The sequence below is a fragment of the Sminthopsis crassicaudata genome, chromosome 4 (genome assembly GCF_048593235.1).
Source record: "Sminthopsis crassicaudata isolate SCR6 chromosome 4, ASM4859323v1, whole genome shotgun sequence".
Lineage (NCBI taxonomy): Eukaryota > Metazoa > Chordata > Mammalia > Dasyuromorphia > Dasyuridae > Sminthopsis > Sminthopsis crassicaudata.
Genome location: NC_133620.1, coordinates 237,711,886 through 237,738,617, shown reverse-complemented (window position 1 = coordinate 237,738,617; position 26,732 = coordinate 237,711,886). Strand labels below are relative to the sequence as shown.

Sequence of the window (26,732 nt, the reverse complement as noted above, 5' to 3'; positions counted from 1 at the left end):
ATGAGTTTCTGGAGACAATGATGAAGTATAGAAGAGTAGCCAGATCAGAGAGAGCTGTTCTATGTCTCCTTCTTAAATGGAGGATCTGAGAGGAATTCTCCATTGTCCACCTTTTTCAGTCAGGAGGAGGAAAGAACTCCAGGGGAATACCCAGAGAGGGTAATGACTTATGAGTTCCAGAGTTTATGTGATTGTTATACTAAGATTTAGCAAAATAACAACATAGTTTTATACATATGGGGAAAATAGCATGACTGATTGTGTTTTGGAAAAAGTTCATTTTAAGATTAAGAATAAAGCATTTAGCATTGCACTGCCTAATCTGTCTATATATAGACTCTAGCACTGTAGGGACTTTGGGGATTAATGTTTTAGTTGTAGTACCAGAATGTCTTTTAGTCTGAAAGGAGTGAAATAGGGGGTCAATATCTAGTCAGAATTGAGAAAGGTCCTTATCATTGGCCTTGCTGTCATATCCTCCTAAAGCCTAGGTATTGCTGTCTACCCTGCCAGGGTGGTCTTAATAACTTCTGAGCCTTGCCATTTGGTCTACAACCCCATCTTTAGGACTAGTAGGTCCTTCCATCTATCTTTCTGCTGAATCCTTCTATATGTATTGTCTTTCCTACTTAGAATCCAAGTTTATTGAAACCTGGGAGTGTCTCATATTTCTATTTCTATCTCTAGTGTTTAGTATACTTTGTGAAACAGAGTTGGGGGCAGCTAGGTGGCGCAGTGAATAGAGTACCAGCCATGAATTCAGGAGGACCCGAGTTCAAATCTGGTCTCAGACACTTAAAACTTCCTAGCTGTGTGACCCTGGGCAAGTCACTTAACCCCAGCCTCAGGGGAAAAAAAAAGAAACAGAGTTTAGTGTTTTAAGAATTGCTTTTTAAAGATAGCTAGGTGATGCAGTGGATAGATTACCAGTCCTGAAGTTAGGAGGGTCTGAGTTCAAAACTGGTCTCACACACTTAATACTTTCTAGCTGTAAAAAAAGAATTGCTTTTTAATTTATTAGAATTCCCATGTTGAATTTCTCACTTTGTAACTTCCTTGAGTATTACTGCATGGGTTTTATTTATGGATAGGGTTGACATAGAAGAAATAGATAATACTTTGACCCTTTTTATAGGAGGCAGATTTTTTTTTTTTTTTAACACACATACAGTGGAAAATATGACCAATTTTATGCTTATACATAGAAAGTTTGACTACAAATCCTGGGACTTAGGGTTTAAAAATAATGCCAGAATTATAGCTCCAAATGAATTTTGTCTTTCTGTACCCTGCCCCAGTATACTCATTCTAAAAGACTGTGCATTTGTTTTTGTGATCATGCCATCATATAAAATGTGCTTCATATTTAGAAAATCCTCAATGATAATTAAGTTTTGTTGTTTAAGACTGATTTTTATTTCTTTTGAAAAACAGTAATTTAGAACAAAATTGGTAATCTTGTGTTGAGAAATTAACTGTAGAAAATTTAAAAAGTGGAGCTTAATAAATTATATAGAGAATTGAATTACTATATTTAAAACCTCTTAGAAAGAATCCTTCTAACCTGAGTTTAAATGTGGCATTAGACACACTTCCTAGCTGTGTGACCCTGGGCAAGTCACTTAACTCCAATTGCCTCAGGAAAAAAAGAGTCCTTCAAAAAACTATTTTCATATTCATTTGTGAAAGTTTTGATGTCATTTGTAAGATATTAGTGACATTATAGTCATTTTATATAGTACTCGCTTCTTATTTACCTTATTTGCTCTGATTAGATTAATTTACATAATTTTAAATGAGTTCTATTGAAATTATTTTTAAAGAATCAACCACTGTTGAATTTTAATTTTATGATAATATTGTGATAGATTCAATTCAATGAACATTCAATTCTTCCTCTGTATAAGGCCTCATTCTCGGTACTGGAGAGACAAAGACAAAAATAATATAGTTCTCTCTCCCCTCTTCTCCCCAAGAAGCTTGAATTCTACTTGTAAAAGATGTTTTAATGTAGAGTTACTGTCCACTGATATTTTAATCTAAAAGAAGAGGTGTCTTTAGAAGTATGCCATATAATCCTGAAATTTAACCAAAAAAAGAAGTTTAAATTGTTCGTTTTCAAGAAATAGTTTTTAACAGAAGAAATACTATTCTTACATAGAAGAAACAACTAATACTATATGCTATGAATAAGAAAGGCATGATATTAAATTTAAGTACATAAAGCATTTTTACACTTGAAGCCATTTGATACAGGATTTGCATTTTTAAAATCTTTTAAAAACCATTTTTGGCCCCGATAGCTGAAGGGATTTTCTAAATTATTGGGATTTATGGCACAAAAAATGTCATATGTTTCATTATTTAACATTTTTTTTTTTTTATTTCAACATGGAGGTGATAGGGCTCCAATAGGATTTATTGAGTTAGGGATTTAGGAAAATCATTGTGGTAGCTTTGTGTGGGATATGTCTATATTTGTGTCTGCATCCAAATCTATTTTTGTATCTGTATCTGTTATCTGTAGTTACAGCTATAACCATATCCAAATCCATGTCTATTTGGTGTGAGGTCCAGGTTGGCTCCCTGGAGACCTCAGAATCAGCTGGAGTCAGGATAAGCAATAGTCCTTGGTCTTTAAGGGGGAGAAGTGAAGGGGATCAACAAAACTGCCACATACTCTCTCCACTGACCAACCTCCCTTCTCCTAGTCCTCCTCCAAAGTGACTCTGGCTTGTCTTACTCCACCCCCTAATCCCTCCTACATTATCTGTATACACCAGAAGAAGGAGCCAGGGCAGAATAATGAGAAGGGCCATTTTTCCAAGCATATGGTAATAGAGTATTGTCCAATAGGTAATTAGCCTTACGTGCTGGGTTGTCTGATTCCAGTGCACATATTCAGAGTTTTAGCCCTTTACAATTTGGGTCTGTATTTCTCTCTGTATTTATGTTTATGCCAGTGTTTACATTTATGTCTACATTTACATTTAAATATAAAATAGCTTATATAATGAGAGTTTAAGAGATAGAGAAATGCCATGTATGAGAAAGTAGCAAAAGTTCAGTTCAGCTTAATTATAATGTATGGGAAATATGGTAATAAACAAAAAAAACTAGAACATAGGTTGGAATCAGGTAGCAAATTGTTTAAATTTTATCGGAAAGAAAGTAGGGAGTCCTTTCTCCCCCTGCCATTTGTTAAACAATTATTTTAAAAGATCTTTGTGTGTAATTATCATTATTATTCTTTAATTCTCATTTGAACAAATGTGTAAAAATAAAGATATATTTGCAGCATAACTATGTATTGTTATTCTTTTAGGGATCTAGTTTTATTCGTTGCATCAAGCCTAATTTAAAGATGACAAGTCACCATTTTGAAGGTGCTCAAATTTTGTCCCAACTTCAATGTTCAGGTATTTTTATACTTATATAACTTTTGTCTGTGATCTCTGTTAACATTGTGTTCGTTATTTAACTAAAATAGAAAATATGATTTAGTGAGTAAGCCAAAGCATTAGATCAAGAAGAGAAGGAAAAATTTCACTTAACTTCTCAAGCTCTCCTTTATCTATTAAAAAGTAGCTAACTTGTACTTGTACTACTTGTACTATTGGCTTCATAAGGTTTTTGTGAAGACTACAATCATTGATTTAAAGCTACAAGGGACCTTAGAGGTACCTGAGTCCAACCCCTTCATTTTACAGATAATCCCTAAGAAGAAGCCTTAAGAAGTTATGTGACTTATTTATAGTGAAGTGAAGTGTTTATAGTGAAGTGTCTAAGGTGGATTCTTAAATTTGTGCTTGGCATGTCTTAAAACTGTTTAGTTACATTGTAATTGTAAATATAATATGATGTTGTTACTTTTTTCCCCCTTAAAGGATAGTTGTCAGTTGAAAAGATATTTTAAACTATAAAACATACAATTAAAGTTGTTACCCAGTTCTCAGGTAGGAAATTCATATTCCTTTTTAGTTATGCTCAATTTTCAACGAAAAAAGTGTTTTCTTAGGAATTTTTATAACTTTCTACAATGCTGGATATGAATACATATACAAATTAAATTTAAAATACCTGCCTTTTAAAAATATTATTACTGTTATAGTCAACCAGAATATTTGGAAATTTAAAAAAAGTAATTTTTGGTCATTGTTTTTGTTCTTGTTTGATTTTGGTACTTAAATGCTGTCTGTTTTTTCCTCCCCTGTAAATTCAAAATAAAGCAAATTTCCTAATCTAGGCTCTACTGTTTTAGCAAAATTTAAGCAATTCTCAGATTAAGATACATAAATCTATACTTTGTGTCCCAACATTTTTAAAATCAAGTTTCCTTTATTGTTGTGGAAACATTGAGATTTAAAGTTATTCTTTTTAAATTTTCATTTATTTCTTTTATGTTAATTCTCAAAAGCTATAAGGAAGTTATAATTTAGCCAGACTTTCTGAAATGGTTTTATTATGACTTCCTAATGTAAGAAAGCGAAAGAAGGCCTGAGGTTCAAGCAAGATTGCAGTTATCAATATATAGCTAGACATTTGAAGTAGCTAGGAGAGGGAGAAGCATTTATGGATGAGTGAAGTGAGTCATAGATTTGCTCAGTACAAAACTGCGTTGCAAAACCTGTTTTTTCATACTTACTAACTCAGGAAAGGAAGCCTACTCCAGAGACTCCTAGACCTAAATGCTCTTTAAAATGACCAGATTTATGTTTAGGGAAAGAGATTCGAGACTGAATTGTAGATAAATGGATAAACATAAAGGTTATGAATTATCTTATTAACTGTCAATTAAATAATTTAGAATTCAGTGCAATATTTTTACATACATGTATACATACATACATACATATATATATATATATATATATATATATATATATAACACACAATACATTTCAGATTCTCTATGGCTGTTGATGGGCAATGAAAATCAAATCTATGTTGATAATGAAATTTGCTGACATATCTATCTATCTAGTACAGAATATAAAAAACTGAAATTATCCTAGAAAAATCTTTTTCTATTTCTGTCTGAGATTCATCCCTATTGGTTAAGAACAGGCCTTGTTACCAAAAGACAGATCCTGCAAATATCCTGTTGGTCAAGAATCTTGAACACTCTCTACCAATATTTCATTTACACTTAATGGCATCTTAACACTCACTCATATATAAAAATTAGCTTTTTTTTGCTAGGTTTAGGTTGCACAGTTAAGGCCTCAGAATCAGTTACCCTACCATTAGAATTATGGTACATGTAGAGCTCATTTAAATAGATGATGAAGATGGAATATAATGTAATGGGGAAAAGATGCAAATCTTTTCTGGTCATTTTCTATTGTTAGTCTTTGTTATGTACTTACATATGAGGCCATTTCTTTGGAGAACATTTTAGATCTTATCTAAAATTGATAGTAGGTTAATTTACATCTGAAAGCAATAGAATTTCTTAGTCAGTTGATTTGTTGTGAGTGGGATATGCACCACTTTTAGTAGTAAATAAAATTCCATAATGTATTTATTCAACTTCAGTTCTCTGCCAATTTAATATATTTGTAGGTATAGATTTGCTAATTAAGGTTAAAGACCTGTTAATTTATTCCATGCTTCAAATTGGGTTTTTTAAATCTATTTTATCATGTATCTCTTTGTAAGTCAAATGAAGTCCGTGAATGTAGATTTACAAAGGACACCAATTATATTGAAATATAGTTATTGCAATATTTTAAACCCTGTTCTACACACAGTTCTGTTAAACAAAAAAGTTTTAAAAATCTAATTTCCTAAATTAAATGTCTTGTATATGATGATGATGATGATGATGATGATGTTGATGTTGTTGTTGTTGTTGTTGTTATTTTTGGCCAGGCAATTGGGGTAAAGTGACTTGCCCAGGGTCATTATAGCTAGTGAGTGTCAAGTGATTGAGACTACATTTGAACTTGGGTCTTCCTGATTATATATAGCTGGTGCTCTATTGTCTTGCATATTATTGATAAAGCTACTAATCAGGAATATTAGAAGGAAATATATACCTGAATATCTTATAGTTTTATCAGAAATCTTGACTGGATTTTTCAATATAATTTTACTTTCTAAGTCTGGTTTCTATTAATTGCCACTTAAAAACTATTTTGATGTAAATGTTTTGTTAACTTGAAAGTGATCCTTTGTGAATTATATTAGCAAATTTGTGTCTGCTTATGAATGTAGGAATGGTGTCTGTTTTGGACCTGATGCAGGGCGGTTTTCCATCTCGAGCCTCATTTCATGAGCTCTATAATATGTACAAGAAATATATGCCAGATAAACTTGCTCGATTGGATCCAAGACTCTTTTGCAAGGTATTAATGACACATATATTGAAACTATCTGTTATTGTTTTGTAAAGTTTACTAAATTTTAATGATTAACTAGGAACTAATTTTTTTTTTAATCTTTTTAGGCTCTTTTTAAAGCTTTGGGCCTAAATGAACATGACTACAAATTTGGATTAACAAAAGTGTTTTTTAGACCTGGAAAGGTATGTATTTTTGCTTTAAAAAAATTGATGTTTTATATTTTTATTAACATAATGATAATTTCTTTACATATTTGTTGCTCCCCTTTACTCCATTGAGCCCTTCCTCATAATAAAGAAACATAGTAAAGTGAAACCAACCAATAAAACATTTACATTGGATGGCTTATGCAGCCAGCAAGCATTTCATAGCCATAGACCTCTGTCTATCTATTAAGTACATTTATTTAAAAATTGATCAGATGTTAAGATGCTCTGAATATAAAAGTATAGTAATTTATACATTTTTAATTTTGTATCTTTAATTCTAAATATTAAGTACTTACAGATTATTCCTTTCCTCACTTATAAACATCATATACAGTATATATAAGCATATGCACTGAATTTCTCTGTTTTTAAAAGAATTCAACCAATTTACATAACTTTATAGGGAGTATTTTGTCAAAATACAAACATATATTTCCTCCACATATAACCATTGTATTTAAAAGACTCATAGTTGTTACAGTCTTTTAATTTATATAAATTTAATTTTTCTATACTCTGATGGCATTCTTTCAAATATTTTAGAAGTAGTCTTCTGGCTTACATCTATTTTCTTTTGCTTCATTAGGTAAGCTGGCAACTGTAGAGAATAGAGGGTAAGCCTTGAAGATAAAAAAGAAAGTGATCTTACCCAAATACTAGCTTGCTGACCATGTGCAAATCATTTAGTGTTATGTCTTTATTTTTTTGATAGATAGTTGATTTGTATCCATGAATGAACTTTTTACCTTAGAAGTTCTAAGTTGTCATATAAAAAAAGAAATGGAAAGATTTTTGTGTGAGACTATAAATATAAAAAGTTTAGGACACTGGTCTGAAATTGTAGTGAAATTATGACACATTAAAAACAATCTTTAAGGCCTGTCCTTATTTGTTCATCATTTGCCTCTTTCTCCTAAAAGCAGAATGTAGATGAAATTCCTTTGAGTCTTAATATTCTAATTAGGTATCATTTATTAAAAAATTTTCTAATTTTTCTTTTAACTTGTCACTTAGCATAATTTTCTTAAGACATAGAACTTGTGAGATCCATAATTAGATTATGCTATTTAAAAGTGCCAAATCCATGAATTATGACCATGAAATTGTTTAACTACAATCATATCCTAGTGAAATTTCAGACATAATTCACAAATTTAAAGCAAAAGTAATGATTTTTGTTTGACTAAACAAAAATATAGCACTGAAAAATATTTCTAATGTTGAGGACAAAATTCAAATAAAAATTGTGTTGAATTTAGATGTCTAGAAAATATTTACCATGTGAACACTTTATTGTTGTTCTTTTACATATTCTTATCAGGGAAGGCTTAGATTATAGTAAAAAAAAAAAAAGAGGAGTAAATAAGATGGAAAATTTATGAAATGTCTTTAAATGACATCTTATATATTTATCATAAGTTATTCCTTCCTTCCCTGTAGGAACAGCAATTAAGAAATATTGGTCAGTAGGAGAGGCTGCCTTTGCTCAATTAAGTACTTATCAATTGATGGGTTTTCTTGAGGACAAATAAGCTAAAAGTGAAGAAAGCCTAATGAAAATTTCAGAGACCTTTAATCTTAAAATTATTACCTCTAATTTAATTTTAGCAGATAAAGAAAAAATATTTTTGCTATAATGACTATTACACAGAAAGCACCGAAAAGTTGTCAAAGAAAGATTATTTTTTATTTGATCTAGTGTCAAAACTATTTTCTAAAAACTCCAGTTGTTTTCTGTTTAGATGTTTCAGAAGAGATTTAATTATTTCATTTTTTAATGCTGCAATCTTTTTTCTCCTTTAATTTTATTTATTTATTTATCTATTTATTTACTTATTTACTTATTAACTAATTAATTAATCAATTAATTAATTTGTTTGTTTGTTTGTTTGTTTGCTGAGGCAATTGGAGTTAAGTGACTTGCCCAGAATCACACAGCTAGGACTTGTTAAATGCCTGAGACCAGATTTGAACTCAGGCCTCCTGATTTCAGGACTGGTACTCTATCCACTGTGCCACCTCACTGCCCCTCCTTTAATTTTAATGTAATAGATGTTTAGGAAGCATTTTTTTAAATTTCCCACTAAAAAAAAGAAGATAATAGTTTTGAAACTAGCTAGTAGATTCTTATTTTCCATAACAAGCTTCTTAGCTTGAGATCTCTGATCTTGCTTTAAAATAAATTTTGATAATTCTCTGTCAATATAACTGCTTTCCTTGATGATCCTATTTATTTTATTTTGTTCATTTAAAAATTTTGTTCTGAGAACTACTTCTTAGATTTCACCAAACTACCAAAGGAGTCTGTGTCATAAAAAAAGATTTTATATCTTCTCTACATGAAAAAAGTTCTTTAAATCCAAATTGGATTTATACTTCTCTTAATTGATAAGAGGAAGGAAGGTGTAGGATTTCTTTGTAGGGAAGAGTTGTTATTTAGTTAATAAGACATTAGGCTTTTCTTTTAACTTTTTTTTTGAGTTATATACAAGTAGCAAAACTGTGTAATTTCAGGTTTCTCATTTTCGTTTTATATTCCTTTTCTTTTGATCAATGAACCAGCTGGTAATAACCAGCCAAAAGGCAAACCAGCTTCTGGGGGGAGAGAAGAAAGCAGAACTTTTGAGTAACCTGCAGGAATAACAAATGAGCAGTAAAGAATGAAAGTGACATATACATCATTAGAAAATTTTGTAGTTTGTTAAGTCCTTAACTTACTCTCTTCCATACTTTCTTACTGGAAAACTTTGAAGTTATAATAGAATCTTTATTTTTTATCTTTTCAGTTTGCAGAATTTGATCAGATAATGAAATCAGACCCTGATCATTTGGCTGAACTTGTTAAAAGAGTGAATTATTGGCTTGTCTGCAGTCGTTGGAAAAAAGTTCAGTGGTGTTCACTTTCAGTCATCAAATGTAGGTATTTCCTTCTGGGTTCTTCCTTTGTATATGTATTTTTGGAGTATTTTTTGGATCATTTTTGGTTAAGTTTATTGTTGTTTGTCCTTCATTCTCAAAGATGACCATGATATCAGGGATGTGATGCCATGACATGCAAGTGAATTGGATTTCAGTGAGGGTCACCTGCCTCACTTTCCCCTCCCGAGCCATCTGGGTCCAGTGGCAAGATGTAGATCAAGACAATTACAGATGGCCCAGAGATCTTGGCCTTTTTAAGCTAAGGTCTTCAACAGGTCTCCATTCAGCATGTCATTCAGTGATTGAGGCTAGGTAGCAATTGAAGTAAAGAATCTCCTTGTTCCCCCCGCCCCCAAGAAAAAAAAATCTAAATAAATAAATATGTTGCCCAACAAGTTAAAAACAGATATTCTATGTAGTATTTTTCATACCATGAGGACACCATTGAAGTAGTCTGTCTATCAAAAACCCTCACACTCATCATATATCCAGTTTCACCTATCTACTCTTTGATACTATCTTACTCTATGACATAGTACCTGAATTATACTGAATTACAGTCTGCTCACACCTATCTTTCACCTTTTCACTGATCTCTGATTTGTATTTGTTAGAGTCATAAACTGAAAGAAGTTTTTATGAATGGAAATTACTGTTAACACTTGAATTTGCTGAATGTACCAATATAATAGCTTTAGGTAGATTATAAATAAGCTGTAACTTTATGTGAATAGATGATGCCTTTAATAGACTTAGATAAATTAAATAGATCAATTCATAATCCTTGAACACTAGTTCAAAACAATAAATAAATTTATTTAGAAATTATTTATTAAATCCACTGTATGCTAACTGTGCTAGGAGTTGAAAAATGAAGTATTATATATGACAAACAGCAAAGTAGACCAATGTAGTTAAATCATGAATGGAAAGGAGTAAAGTATAAGAAGACTGGAAAGGTAATAAAGAACTAAATTTTGAAGGGTTTTTTTGAAGGGCCAAACAGAATTTTCTATTTGATTTTGGAGGTGATAAGAAATCACTGGAGTTTATTGCATAGGAACATGGTATGGTCAGAATTGTGCTTTAAGAAAATTCACCTTGTTAGCTGAGTGGAAAATGTTTGGGAATAGAAAGACTGAAGTTAGGAAGATTAATTAGAAGGCTATTGCAATAATCCTAGAAAGAGGAGACAGGAACTTAAAATAGGCAGATAGTATGAGAATGAAGATAAGGGATTCTATAGGAGAGATGTTATAAAAACAAAACAACATATTGAATATGTAGTGTGAGTGGGATTGGAGAAAAGAAACAGTGAGGGGGTTTCTCATGCAAATAGCATATAATTCTAAAATTCCTTATATAGGCTTGTCTTAGGATTCCCCAAGTATCAACATACTCAATTGTCTACAGATTCTGTTGCTTAATCCAAAGCTTCTTAAATTGTGGGTTGCAATTTCACATGGCATTGCATAATATGGAGGTTATGAAATTATGATTTATTATCAGTAAATTATTTATTTATATATCCATTTTATATACCTATATGCCTGAGGTCATAGGCAAAAAATTCTCAGGCAAAAAGGGGTTATGAGTAGAAAAAGTTTAACATGCCCTTGTTTAATTGATCTATGCATAGTAAATTTCATCCCTTTTATTCTCATTTCTTTATTTCTTTTTCTATTCTGTGACAATAACTTAGCTGAAAATCAGGAAAAAACCGTGAAGAAGGCAGTACTTCCTTCATCTATTTTTTCTTGTTGGCATGCTTTCACATACCTTTCTTATTGAATGTTCATCTTTTTTTATTGATTCATTAGGTTTATGTTTGCAGGTTATGTCACTTTGGATAATATTTTGAATTCCTTTACTCTTCAGAACCTACCACATTTTTTTTGGCAGTTTGGTGGGTATAAAATATTGTTGTGTTATTTGAATTTAATTTCCTTTATATTTAAACATTTTTCTCTTAGTTCTTTGCAAAATTTTTCTATTTGTCATCAGAATTCTTAAATTTATTATTGTGTCCTGGAGTTTACAGCATAGGATTTTTTTTTTTCTGGAGGCAATCTATAGATACTTTTAATTGTTTTCAGAAGTTCTGTTCAACTTTTTTTTTCTTTTTTCTTTCTTTTTTTTTAAAATTTTATTTATAAATTTTTTGACAGTATATATGCATGAGTAATTTTTTTTAATAACATTATCCCTTGTATTCATTTTTCCACATTATCCCCTCCCTCCCTCTACTCCCTCCCCTTGATGACAGGCAATCCCATACATTTTACATATGTTATAATATAATCTAGATACAATATGTGTGTAAATACCATTTTCTTGTTGCACATTAAGTATTAGATTCCGAAGGTATAAGTAACCTGGGTAGATAGACAGTAAAGCTAACAATTTACATTCACTTCCCAGTGTTCCTTCTCTGGGTGTAGTTATTTCTGTCCATCATTGATCAACTGGAAGTGAGTTGGATCTTCTTTATGTTGAAGATATCCACTTCCATCAGAATACCTCTTCATACAGCATTGAAGTGTACAGCGATCTTCTGGTTCTATTTATTTCACTCAGCATCAGTTTATGCAAGTCTCTCCAAGCCTCTCTGTATTCCTCCGGCTGATCATTTCTTACAGAGTAATAATATTCCATAACCTTCATGTACCATAATTTACCCAACCATTCTCCAATTGATGGACATCCATTCATCTTTCAGTTTCTAGCCGCTACGAAAAGAGCTGCCACAAACATTTTGGCACATACAGGTCCCTTTCCCCTCCTCAGTATTTCTTTGGGATATAAGCCCAATAGCAGCAATGCTGGATCAAAGGGTATGCACAGTTTGATAACTTTTTGGGCATAGTTCCAAATTGCTCTCCAGAATGGTTGGATTCTTTCACAGCTCCACCAACAATGTATTAGTGTCCCATCAACTTTTTTTTCTTGCATTAAAGTGTTTAAGTTTTTGATTTGTTGTGTACTTTTGGGAGACATAATTGTTGAGCAGTTGCTATAATGCTGTCTTTGAGATCTGGGTTTTGTTTATATAGAGATGATGTTTTAAAAACATTCTTTTTCACTTGTTTCTTCTAGATTGACCTTCATTTCTGTGTAAAATAGAAAATAATTTGAAGTTTTTTTGTAGATAAAGTAAGAATCTCACCCAACTTTTGTTGCTTTTTGGTTTGTGATTTTGTAGTTGGATTAAAAATTGCCTTTTTCTTGAGCTTATACTTTGAAAGGAAAGAATATATTATAATGGCATCATTTGTGTACTTAGAATGAATTAATTTTCTGCCATTTTATTTTATTCTCATAGTGAAAAACAAAATAAAATATCGTGCAAATGCATGTATTAAAATACAGAAGACTATTCGAATGTGGCTGTGCAAAAGAAGACACAAACCTCGGTAAGTTGAATTTTTGGTTCAGTTCAATAACAAACTGATAACTAAATAGTAATAAATTCTTCATGAAAAAATAATCTGGAAACTGAATCCCATGAATCCCACTTTATTTTTTAGGAAACAGTCTTTTAATGTTTACTTAGATATTATTTTACTAAGATTCTTTTGGTAGCTTATGTTCTTTTTTTTAGTGTTAAAAACAAAACTTTCAAAACAATTGAACTCACTATTATTGTTTAATGATTAATGATTTAACATTGCCACAAAATTTTCGTAGAAACAACAATAAGAATATTTAAGTTTTGCTTATAGATTTAGTGCTTGTTTTTTTATTTTAATCCACTGTATTAAATTTGACTTTTACAAATAGCTCTTGATGGTCTAAGTTCTTTCAAAAGTTTTTAATCTATTTGAAAAATGGTCAGAATTCAGAATTGTCATCCCATGAGTGAGTCTTATTTTTGTATTACTGTCTATCTGGGTCATATAGTCCCTTGCATACTTGCTTTTATTTAACTCATATTTAGAAAGGGAAATAAAAAAAAAGTAAAGGAAACCTTTTAAGAATACCTTTTTACTAAAAGGGCAGCTAAGTGGTACAGTGAATAGAGCTCCAGTCCTGAAGTCAGGAGGACTTGAGTTCAAATTTAATTTCAGACACTTAATACTTCCTGGCTGTGTGACCCTGGGCAAGTCACTTAACCCCAATTGCTTCAGCCCCCCCCCCCCAAAAAAAAAGAATACCTTCTATTGTTAATGGAAAGTCTGTTACTTAATTGTTAGGTAATGACATTAAATTCTTTTTTTATTATAGCTTTTTATTTACAAGATATATGCATGGATAATCTTTCAGCATTGACAATTACAAAATTTTTTGTTCCAGTTTTTCCCCTCCTTCCCCTCACTCTCTTCCCCAGATGACAGGTAAACCAATACATGTTAAATATATTAAAGTATATGTTAAATACTACATATATACACACACACACACACACACACACACACACACACACACACATACACACACACACATATATACATATCCATACAGTTATTTTGCTACAAAAAAGAATCGGACTTAATAATGGAAATAATATACAATTAACCTGTGAAGGAAATAAGGAGGACAAAAATAGAGGGATTGGAAATGCTATGTAGTGGTTCACACTCATTTCCCAGAGTTCTTTCGCTGGGTATAGCTAATTCTATTCATTATTGAACAAATGGAACTGATTTGGTTCATCTCATTGTTGAAGAGAGCCACATCCATCAGAATTGATCATCATATATTTGTATTATTGTTGAAGTATATAATGATCTCCTGGTCCTGCTCATTTCACTCAACATTAGTTCATATAAGTCTCTCCAGGACTTTCTGAAGTCCTCCTGCTGGTCATTTCTTACTGAATAATGACATTAAATTCTAATTCTGACATTAAACTCTAAGCATTGCTTTCCCAGAATTGATGGTCTTATCAAAGTGCGCACGCTGAAAAAGAGACTTGACAAATTTAATGAAGTAGTGAATGCTTTGAAAGATGGAAAACCTGAGGTGATCAAGCAGATCAAGAATCTTGATGTTTCTATTGATGCTTTGATAGCTAAAATTAAGGTATGTCATTTCATTTCAGATAACTTTCTTATTTTAAGATTATGCTTTGGGGGCAGCTAGGTGGCACAGTGGATAGAGCACCAGCCCTGAATTCAGGAGGACCTGAGTTCAAATCTGGCCTCAGACACTTAACACTTCCTAGCTGTGTGACCCTGGCCAAGTCACTTAACCCCAGCCTCAGGGGGAAAAAAAAAAGATTATGCTTTGATATTTTTCAAAATAATTGGTGATATTTGTGGATGAAACTTTGGCTCTCTCTACTTACTAAGATAATACATAGTATTTAATAATTTTCTGCATAATAAAACAAATACAAATTGATTTTATTCTTCAGTTTTAACTAAAAAAGTTTACCTGTTTTGTCCTTCATTCTTGAAAAGAACCATAATATCAGAGAGATGATTCATGATATACAAATGAATTGGATTTAACTGAGGGAGGTGCTGTTCAAGATCACCTGCCTCATTTTCTCCTCCAGAACCATCTGGGTCCAGGGGCAAGCTGATTGGAGAGGGCCCTGGATGAAATGGGACACCTTGGCCTTTTTAAGCTAAAGTCTTCAACAGGTCTCAGTTTGACTGAGGTTGTACTTATTCAATAATTGAAACTAGGTAGCAAATGAGGCCAAGAATCTCCTTTTTCATGTAGTCTTTAAAAAAAAAAAAAAGAAAGAAAACTAAATAAATAAATAAATGAATGTGGAAGAGGAAGACTGTCAGGGTTTCTGGCCAACCAAAGCAGAATTGTTCAGTATTTATATACGATATGAGTCAAATAAGACCCAAACAATGACTACAATGGACTTGGCCTAGGACCTATTGGTGGCCAGTTAGAATTAGTTTGGCTTTCATTTAAGGCCTAGTCCTTAAAAAAAGAAATCTGACCAATAAACTCTCTCTATTCACAGAGTTTGTTGTTTATCCTTCATTCTAAAAGAGGACTATGACATCAGGGAGGGGATGCCATGATATGCAAGGGAATTGGATTAAAGGAAGGGAGAATTGTGCAAGGTCACCTTCCTCACTTCCCCTCCAGATCTTGGCCTTAAAAGGATAGTGTTGTGTTAATTAATATAATGTTGGTGTAATCTGTATTTTTCTTTCTCTTTCTCCCTTCCATTATTGTGCTTGGGAAGGCAAAGCAGTTCTACAATATATAGATAAAACACACAGAAAATTAAACATAATAGTTTAGAGGTAGAGCCTATGCTTTTTTGCATTTTTTTTCCCTGAGCTTGAGATGAGGAAAGGTCAGAAGTGGCCAATGACTTTTGAAAACTCAAAAAAATTGCAATTATCTTAGAAAGGCCATTTATTTTCATAAGAATCTTTATAATTCACTCAACAAACAATCTAAAAACCTGTTTTTTTTTTTTTTTTTTTTTTTTTTTTCTCTAGTGGCAGCTTAATTCTGTTTTTGGATAGTTTTAAGTATTTGAAAATTTTTTTTCTTAATGTCAAACCTAGGTTGCCCTCTTTTTAAAAAACTCTGATCCAAACCCCTCTTCCCCAAGAAAACATTTCCATCTGCATAACAACATGAAGTAAATGTATTTTATGTGAAACAATGAATCTTCATTTCATACAGTGCTGCCAAAACTGTCTTACTTGCTTATGCTATCTTTGAATTCCGTTCTGTTCTCTTGTGCATTAAGAAAAATATTTAAATATTTTTATAATTATTAATAATATCTTTTCCTAATCTGTTTTTAATTGAAAATGAAGGAGGAAAAACACCCTTATAACAAATAAGCATAGTTCAACAAAAAGAGTTATAAGTCCTTTAGAGATGTATATGGTCATTTCATTGAATAGAGTTCTTGAGTTTTTCAAGGTTAAGTTCTTTACAATGCTATTTCCTTAAATAAGTTGTTCTCTTGGAACAGTTTACTTTACACTATCAATTCATATTACCCAGGGATTCTTTGAAATACTCTCTTTTATAATTTCTTGTAATAGCTCTTTTTTTTTTTTTTTTTTTTTTTTTTTTTTTTAGTCATTGAATATTTACTCATCCCTCATGAGATTTGAGGCTTTGAATCTGGGTCAGGTTTGTTCCCTATTGTGATTTTGGTTAGGGTGCTAGGCCTAATTGGTCATAGCTTGGGTCTCTTAACTTCTTGAAATGACCTATACTTCCTGGGTCATATATGTTGGAGCTTTGAGGGCCTTCACTGCATCTCAGGATTGAGTGTCCTTAGACCTTAAAGACCTTGGACATGGACAGTGTTGTTGTAGAAACTGTGGCTATATACTGGTCACAACTTCTCCCCATATCTTCCTCAAGTGGCTTTCTGACTTTCTCGATCTTTCTTGGGAGATCCTCTCTTCTTCCTGATTCTAGAGAGATTTTTCAAGATCCAAATTTCTCTAGCCCGTCATTGGTTGTATTGGTTGTCTGGACTTGGTTGTTAGTGCTAGCTTTGTTGACTAATTCTTTTCCAATTTACCTGCTTTCCCATTCTCTTCTCACATTTTCCACATAATGCCACTATTCAAATGCCAACTTTCATTCCTAGGTTACTCTCATCATCATCCATCTTCCTCACTCCTTCTTAGCAGCTTCTGAATGCAATTGGAGAAAATCTCAAAATTATACTGATCGAGTATCTTAGAGATTGAAGTTATCTAATTTCACTGCAGCAAGGCATTCCTCTCTATTTGTTGCGCTGTTTCATTCCCCATAGTAGCTATTCTAAATCTTTTCTATCCTCTTTAAGTTTCCCATACCTACACTTCTTTTCCTGTGTTTAATTGAGAACCTCCTTACTTTATTGAGAACATTGAGGCTATTTAATATGGGCTCCTTCTTGTCTCATTCTTCTCATCTTGCATCTCTGTCATACTATCTTTTCCTTTCCTGAGATTTCTGATAAAGAATTGGACCTTCTTCTTGCCACAGCTAACTCCTCTCACATCTGATTCTTCATCTCCCATCTCTCTGCCTTTCCACTGGTAGTTTCACATGACCAGGACACACTTTATCCTGACCTCTGCTTTATCAAATTCCTCTTTTTCTTGAAGACACAGCTCAAGCACAATCCTTTACATGAAACCTTTCCTAATAATGCCTTCAACTATTAGTGGCCTCTCTTCCAAAATACCTTTTATTTAACTACCTAGTATATATTTGTATTGATTCAACTTTTGTTTATGCTGTTTATATTTTATATGTAAATTTTGTCTCTGCCATTAGAATATAGGTTCCTCATAAATAGCTATTTTTTTCATTCTTGGTATTATGATCCCTACCACCTATCAAATTTCCTAACACATAGTAAGAAATAAATCCTTGTTGATTGATAGATTGACTTATTGATAAGTTGAACAGCATCAGAAAGTTGCCCCCCTTTTAGCACATAAAATTTTTATCATTAGGATCACTTCTTTATTTAAAAAAAGTATTATTTCTACATTGCTACTGTCAAAATGCATTCATATTACATATGAAGAGAGAGTAGATAAAGGTTCTTTTTGCTTTTTAGCATTCATAACTTATTTTTGCCACCTTAGATTTAGCTTAGATGCTTATTTAATATTGGGATGAAGTTTAAGGGAGGTGTGCAGGTAAGGGTTTGCAGTGAAATCATGTGAAAACACTTAAAAAGTAAAGCCCTAGAAAGAGAATGAAGATGTTGCAGCAAAACTCTTCTGAATACAATTTTGTCAAAGACATTGTAAATGTTTAAAATTAGCTGCCTTTTATAGTGACTAAGTTTAATACTATGAAATTCCAAAGAAGTGGTGATTTTAAAAGTTTGCTAGTCATTTAATAAATATTAAATACTGATATTTAAATATTAAATCTTAATTAATTAATAAATCTTGATATTTAGATTTTTTATTAATGACTATATTTATTTTAAAGTTTCCAAAATTCAGAGTTTTAAAAATTATTTAATGTAAAGGCACTTTTTAAATATTTGTAGAAAATTGATTTCTCGAATAATAGAAAAAAGTCAAATAATGGAAAAGAAATATTTTAATAGTTTTTAAAATTGTTTCTTTTTCTAGTCCACCCTGATGACAAGGGAACAGATACAGAAAGAATATGATGCACTAGTTAAAAGCTCGGAACAACTACTTAGTGCATTACAGAAAAAGAAGCAACAAGAAGAAGAAGCAGAAAGACTGAGGAAAATTCAGGAAGAAATGGAAAAAGAAAGAAGACGACTTGAAGAAGATGAGAAACGCCGAAAAAAGGATGAAGAAGAAAGGCGGATGTAAGTAACTTTAACCATTATTTCTTTATTTAGAGATTAGCGGAGTAAATGAATAGTTGGTATTGATAAATTTCATTAATATTCTTTTTAAAAGCTAAAATTATTTTATTTAACAATTTTTAGACTTAGAAAGTACATTTTGCAATTATAACTGAAACTTTTGTTAATACATTTGTTTCTATTAATTTTCTCAAATGTATTACTAAAGATATTTCTCTTATGTCATAATCCAAGCCCCTCCCACCATATAATTTTCTTTCTCATACTCTTATAAGTGATATCTTTAGAATAAGCTTTATAACAGAAGGATATAATAGCTAAATTTGGTCAATTAAATTTAAATCCACTAAAATAATTGATAGACAACCTGTTAAAAGTTTTAGATGGTAATTATTTTTTTATTTTTATTTCTATCAAAGTGCTTCTAGCATGTATCTGTCCAAAATCAGTTTTATTTTTTGGAAATTGCATTTAAATTATGATAATTAATAATGATTCAATTCTCCATAACATTTGTTCTTCAATACTTTAAGTGTACATTTTTTTTCCATTATATATTTAAACTTTCCCTTTCTCTTTTCTAGGAAATTAGAAATGGAAGCAAAGAGAAAACAAGAAGAGGAGGAGAGAAAGAAGAGAGAAGATGATGAAAAACGTATACAGGTATGAGAGGAAGGGATTACATTTCCTTGAAATGGCATATACATGGATGTGTTCACATTCTAGGATTTATCAATCATGTTTTTTAGAATTCACAATTCTAAGTCCCATTGTGTTTCCAGATAGAACTGCTTAAAGAAGGGCTGTCCTAGTCCTTGTGCCAGCTAGTTGAGAGAAATCAGTTTAATGAAGTAGACAAAAACCAAGAAATTCCCTGCAAAAATGCCTCCCATTTGTTTTTCTCTATCTTTCTAGCTGCAGTCATAGAAGCAGAGTTCTCATATTTTGGAGGCCATTGATTTTAACCCCATCTTATCATTTATTTCACATATATTTATCTATCTAAGATCTACTTGCATACATTGAATATTAGGGAACTCACGACAGTTAGTACCAATTCCATTTTTAGACACTTTAATTTTAAGAAGTTCTTTATTAAATCAAGTAGAAATATTATTATTATTATTATTATTATTATTATTATTATTATTATTAGTTTTTAACTTCTATCCTTTGACTTCTATGGCAAAGCAGAATATATTCTCTCAATATAATAGCCTTTCAAATATTTGAAAACATCAATCATGTTTACTTAAATCTTTTTTACCTTAGGATAAACATCCTTTCAATATAGAGTTCCTTCAATCAAACTGCTTGTCACATGGTTTCAAAGCCCCTTACCTTTCCAAGTATACACAATAGTTTTCAGAGCTACTTTTGTAGGATAGTTTTTTTTCAGAGATGAGCAGTTATGATAGAACTGTGAAATTTTTTAAAACTGTGAATATTGTAGGAAGGCACTGGAAAGGAAGGTTGGAGTGTGATATAAAAAAGCTTTTACCTATTTGTCAGTTTTGAGAAGGATTCAGCTATTTTCCCTCTGTTGAGGAGGGGAGGATGAGATATGTACCAGCAATTTGCCTCTGCTGGAATAATAGGTAGTCAAATTAAATACATTCATATCATCCTTATCCAAAACACCCTAGCATTGTTCCCATAATTTAACCTCTGTTTTCTTCTGTCAATTTCTCCCTGACATTTCACCAATTTGTTCTTATGTTTCCCTGATTGCAGCTGATTTCTTATTACCATTTGCCTCTCTACTAAATTACACTTGCCCCATACATGAAAATATTATAGAAATAAGAGCACTTTACATATTTGCTTACTTTTCAACTCCTTCTGTCAAATTTTTCTGGCACATATTTCTGCTTTTCCAGTTATTTTTCTTTTCCTGATGTCATAAGTAAGCCACAGTAGAAGGAATGCATGAGTAGTTTGCACTTGGTCAGAGGCCTGAGTCAAATGTGAACTTTACTTTTTAAATGTGTGATGCTTTGTGCTTACGTACAAATGGGCAGATTTCAATATAGAGGTCATAACATAAATATTTTACGCTACATTTAAAAAAATTAATCCAAAAGTAAATGAGCATATTGTAAATTTGTTTATAATATGTGTCTCTCAGAAATTATTTTTTTATCTTTTTATCTTAATATATATGTTGGTTTAAATCTCATAACATTAATTACTGGCAGTAGTTTCATAGAATAGATAAGAATCTTAGCAATTGGAATTTTCTAATTTTTCTAATCTGTTGTAATAGCTTCTGGTTTATTGTCTTTTTCTAGTGTCTCCCTTCTCCCATGAACCATCAGTACAAACTCCAAATTGATATTCCTAAGATACAGATAAAAATGTGCCATTTATTATTAAGAAATATTCAATGGATTCCTTTTGCCCAAAGGAAAAAAAATATGAACTTCTAGTACTGGAATTTTAAACCCTTCACATTCTGGCTTTTGCTTAGTTTTCTGGACATATTTCATAATACTTTTCTTGATGATTTCTCCATTTTTAGGGAGGAGGGGCCTCCTAGTTCTTACCTGTATTTTAGTAGTGTCTAAGTCAAATAGAAACAGATCCCTGTGGGCTGCATGTTGATTCAGAAAGCTGTAAATGAATACTATTTAATGTATTATGTTTTTATTTATTTTAAAACATTTCCTAAGTATATTTTAATCTGGTTATGTCTGCATGAGTTTGATCCCACTGCTACACATAGCATTATTTCATCCATCTCTCTGCCTTCGTACAGGATCCAATCTTTATATGTCTGCTTTTTATAATCCTTGTCTTTCTTCAAAGTATTCTTTAGCTTCATCAGATCTTTTATGATTTTTGCAATTTTTTATATTTTGTCAGGAAATCACTTTGTATATATTGCTATCTAATTGTCTGGACATATCTTTTCTTTCTTTAGAAAGCAAAAAATTGGTCTTAGTAAAATAATTGATTTTGAAATGATAATGATAGTTTACAATTTAGTTTTTCTTTTGACTTAAATCTTTTATTGCTAAAAACTGGTTAAGTCTTTGACTTTTGAAAACAATACTGTCAAAATTTTATTCCTTAATATTTTATAAGACAGCTGAAGTCTCAGTGCTATTTGCTTTTTTAACTTATTGAAAAAACAATCAAATTTTGTTTCATATATTTTAGCTATCTATTAACAACATGTGATTTAGGATAAACTTGATTAGTAGATAAATAAGTGAAAGAATTAGAATTTTTTTCCTATATTACAGGCTGAAGTGGAGGCACAATTAGCCAGACAACGTGAAGAAGAAACCCAACAACAGGCAGTGCTTGAACAAGAACGTCGTGACCGTGAGCTTGCTATGAGGATTGTTCAGAATGAAGCAGAACTGATCAGTGAAGAAGCACAACTTGATTTAGGATTACGCAGGTACTCTTGTTGTTTTTTTTTTATGTAAATAAATATTCCTTTTCATTTTCTCTTTTCTTTCTTGTGAAAAACAAAAAACAATCAAACTCTCACTTTTTCTCCTCTTTGGCTAGTTTAAAAATGAACTTGTATATTTAACTATAAATATCAAATTTTATATTTAGAATAAAACATTTGATTTCTGTTTTCTTCCTAACAAGTTACTTAATTGTGGAGAAATGTTATTTCAGAATTATTTTAGTTAATATGTCATTTTTTTTGCAGTGAACATTTCATATGTTTGGTATTATGTATTAAATTTTTTATGGCATGTATCTTTCTAAGATATATATATATGTATATACATATACATATATATATATATATTATAGAAATTCAGCTTATGTAAAAATATTATTCCAACTATATTGCATTGAATTCAGGTATAGAAACCAACCATTATAAGCAATTATGTATCTTAACAGTTTTCATTCTGGAATTTGAATTTTCTCCAGTGCAGGGTGTTCATAAATAAGAAGGAAGCTATTTCTCACTTTTATAGTATAAATAAGTCTCAACCTTCTCTGAGAAGGAAGTATTTTATTGCATTGAAACAATTAACTCTCTTTTCTGAAGATAATTACCTTGGGGGGGGGGAAGGAAAAAGGTAATAATATGGTCATTCTTAATATAAGAGTAAGGACTCTTTTTTTCTTTTGAAAAATTTAGTTTTGTTTTGTTTTAGAGACCCAGAAATTGGAATTTTATAAGGGACAGTAGTTAAAGATACAAACTGATCCATTTCATAGGCATATGAAAGACCCTCACCGTCTTTCATATGTATAAACACAAATATAATAATATATATTTATGATATACATTAAACATAGCTGTTTGTTATGCATATCATATAGTCCTGCTTCCCAGCATTTCATAAATCTTTTAATGTTTTATTTTTAACTAAAATTTTCAAAATAGAACCACAAGATGGCATCATTTTCTTTCTTATGTCTTAAGAACCTTTTAAAATTTATATTCAAAATAAGGCATTCTCCTAGTTCTACCTTCTTAGAATAACAGCCAGATTTTTCTCCTCAGTTTAAAATGGTGAAAGAAAGCAAAGAGTACCTTTGATTTAATTCCTGATTTGAATTAGATTCAAGCTCTCTTAATAGATGGTGATTACAAACTTCCTAGTTATTATAATTGTAATCAGAATTTTGAAATAAAATAAAAATTAAAAAATTTGATGAGTAGATTCACCTGCTGGCATTAGTCCCATTGCAAATAACTCTTACCATATCAGTCCTTGGGGTGGACATGAGAAATTTTCAGTCAGCTTTTTGAAAAGGTTGAACATCTGAGCAATTAAGGTAAAATTTGATTAAGAGATATATTATTGTATATTTATAACAAATGTGGTTAATTCTTACCCGTTCAGGTTAAGATACATGAGATTGTAGTCCATTCTCTCTGATTGTGAAAGACAAATCATTGCACTAAAAACTTTTTATGAGTTTAGATTTCTTTTTGGGGAAAATATACTTTTTTGATTCTCTTCTAAGTATAGAAAGTCATTTAGAGTCTTTTAAAGTCAAATGAAATTTTAGATGTTTGATATACTAAAAATGCATAATTATTTTGATTTGAGATACTCAAAAAAGATGTAACCTGCATTAGGAGGAAATTCAGATTCAGGTTTTGGTGCCTTTGAAAGGCAGTAGAATTTGTTACCTTTGGAAAAGGAAGTTTGATTTTGCCTTAACTTAGATCAAAAATAATAGTTGTGATCTTGGTTCCTTTTTTCTTGTTTTCTGGATTGCTTTCCTGTATTCTTTTATCTGTGTAAATTTTACTGGTGGTCTTGTCCATTCTTTTCCATGGTCTTCCTTAACTACTTTAGTCCTACTGGAACCCTATAGCAATTATATTCAGTATTGCACAATTTAATGCCTAATTATACACTATTTTGATTTAGTCATGCCCTTGACTAAATGCTTTCCATAATTTTGAATGGTTATGGAATAGCTAAAATAACCCTTAAGAGCTATTGAAATAAATCAATACAATATAATGCATAATATGATGATATACTATACCTCTTAAAGAATACATTTTAAATGTATTTGTATATCTCTGAAAGAAAAATATCATTTTTATAGATTGATTTCCTATTCATTAACTGCTATCATTTGTCCATATTCATCTTTAAAGTGTAGAATTAAATTAGTTGAATTTATGTTTCTGAAGAATAAAAATCAAATTGCTTAAAATAATTAAACTGTATTGTAATAGAACAGAATGCCATTTTGTAGCAAAATATAAATTTATCAATATAGATGAAGTTTTTTATCTCATTCATTCCATTGAATACAATTTTCTTAATTTATTTTTTTCTGATTATGTTAGTTTTTTGAAGATTTGAAATGAATGAATAAATACAAGAGAATTTATATTAGTCTTTATATGAAATGAAGATAATGGAATAAAATAGGAGATAAAATATAATTTTAATAGTTTGAATTTAAAAATTTAAATTTACAAAAATAAAAACATTTTGATAGCTTATGAATTAAAGTAAAAGACCATATTTTCACTTTTGACCCTAGAAGGATTAGGTGCATAACTGAAGCAAAAACATAATTTTACTTTGAAATAAAAATTTTTCATTCTGCTTTCTTTCTTTTCTTTGCCATATTGATAAAAAAGTGATACTTTATTTATATAGCTTAGACCTTGCTCTTCTTAAAGGATAGTCCTTCTTTTTTTTTTTTAATAGTTTTTATTTACCAGATATTTGCATGGGTAATTTTACAACATTGACAATTGCCAAACCATTTGTTCCAGTTTTTCCCGTCCTTCCCCCCTCCCCCTGCAGATGGCAGGTCGACCAATACATGTTAAATATGTTAGGGTATAAATTAAATACAATATATGTATACATGACCAGACAGTTGTTTTGCTGAACAAAAAGAATTGGACTTTGAAATAGTGTACAATTAGGCTGTGAAGGAAACCAAAAATGTAGGCGGACAAAAATAGAGGGATTGGGAATTCTATGTAGTGGTTCATAGTCATCTCCCAGAGTTCTTTTGCTGAGTGTAGCTGGTTCAGTTCATTACTGCTCTATTGGAACTGATTTGGTTCATTTCATTGTTGGAGAGGGCCACATCCATCAGAATTGATCATCATACAGTATTGTTGTTGAAATATATAATGATCTCCTGGTCGTGCTCATTTCACTCAGCAACAGTTCATGTAAGTCTCTCCAGGCCTTTCTGAAATCATCCTGTTGGTCATTTCTTACAGAACAATAATATTCCATAATATTCATATACCACAATTTATTGAGCCAATCTCCAATTGATGGGCATCCATTTAGTTTCCAGTTTCTGGCCACCACAAAGAGGGCTGCCACAAACATTCTTGCACATACAGGCCCCTTTCCCTTCTTTAAGATCTCTTTGGAAAGACTTTGCTAAAAAGCTATTAGAAATAATTCAGAATTTTAGCAAAGTGGCAGGATACAAAATAAATCCACATAAATCCTCAGCATTTTTATATATCACCAACAAAATGCAACAGCAAGAGATACAAAGAGAAATTCCATTCCAACAAATGTTGAGAGTATAAAGTATTTGGGAATCCATCTACCAAAGAATAGTCAGGAATTATATGAGAAAAATTACAAAACACTTGCCACAATAATAAAGTCAGATTTAAATAATTGGAAAGACATTCAGTGCTCTTGGATAGGCCGAGCGAATATAATAAAGATGACAATACTCCCCAAACTAATCTATTTATTTAGTGCTATACCAATCAGACTCCCAAGAAACTATTTTAATGACCTAGAAAAAATAACAACAAAATTCATATGGAAGAATAAAAGGTCGAGAATTGCAAGGGAACTAATGAAAAAAAAGTCAGAGGAAGGTGGTCTAAGTGTACCTGATCCAAAGCTATATTATATAGCAGCAGTCACCAAAACCATTTGGTATTGGCTAAGAAATAGACTGGTAGATAAGTGGAACAGATTAGATACAAATGACAAAAAAAGGGTACATCTATAGCAATCTAATCTTTGACAAACCCAAAGATACCAACATTAGGGATAAAAATTCATTATTTGGAAAAAACTGTTGGGAAAACTGGAAATTAGTATGGCAGAAATTAGATATGGACCCACACTTAACACCATATACCAAGATAAGATCAAAATGGGTCCATGACTTAGGCATAAAGAATGAGATCATAAATAGATTAGAGGAACAGAGGGTAGTCTACCTCTCAGACCTGTGGAGGAGGAAGGAATTTATGACCAGAGGAGAACTAGAGATCATTATTGATCACAAAATAGAAGATTTTGATTACATCAAACTAAAAAGTTTCTGTACAAACAATACTAATGCAAACAAGATTAGAAGGGAAGTAACAAATTGGGAAAATATTTTTAAAGTAAAAGGTTCTGACAAAGGTCTCATTTCCAAAATATATAGAGAACTGACCCTAATTTATAAGAAATCAAACCATTCTCCAATTGATAAATGGTCAAAGGATATGAACAGACAATTCTCAGATGATGAAATTGAAACTATATCCACTCATATGAAAGAGTGTTCCAA

General features: G+C 31.2%; 1 protein-coding gene across 6 annotated transcripts in view; it reads left to right on the top strand.

The window, feature by feature from the left end:
• The window catches only part of MYO6 (myosin VI), a 189,619-nt gene that overhangs the window by 140,720 nt on the left and 22,167 nt on the right, over window positions 1-26,732 (top strand). For all 6 annotated transcript variants that reach the window (XM_074310470.1, XM_074310468.1, XM_074310469.1 and 3 more), the window contains 9 exons: window positions 3,326-3,419; window positions 6,220-6,350; window positions 6,452-6,529; window positions 9,343-9,472; window positions 12,798-12,888; window positions 14,347-14,497; window positions 18,511-18,719; window positions 19,304-19,382; window positions 21,968-22,128. In XM_074310470.1, the coding sequence (XP_074166571.1) occupies window positions 3,326-3,419; window positions 6,220-6,350; window positions 6,452-6,529; window positions 9,343-9,472; window positions 12,798-12,888; window positions 14,347-14,497; window positions 18,511-18,719; window positions 19,304-19,382; window positions 21,968-22,128 (1,124 nt within the window). The remainder of the gene's footprint in view (window positions 1-3,325; window positions 3,420-6,219; window positions 6,351-6,451; window positions 6,530-9,342; window positions 9,473-12,797; window positions 12,889-14,346; window positions 14,498-18,510; window positions 18,720-19,303; window positions 19,383-21,967; window positions 22,129-26,732) is intronic.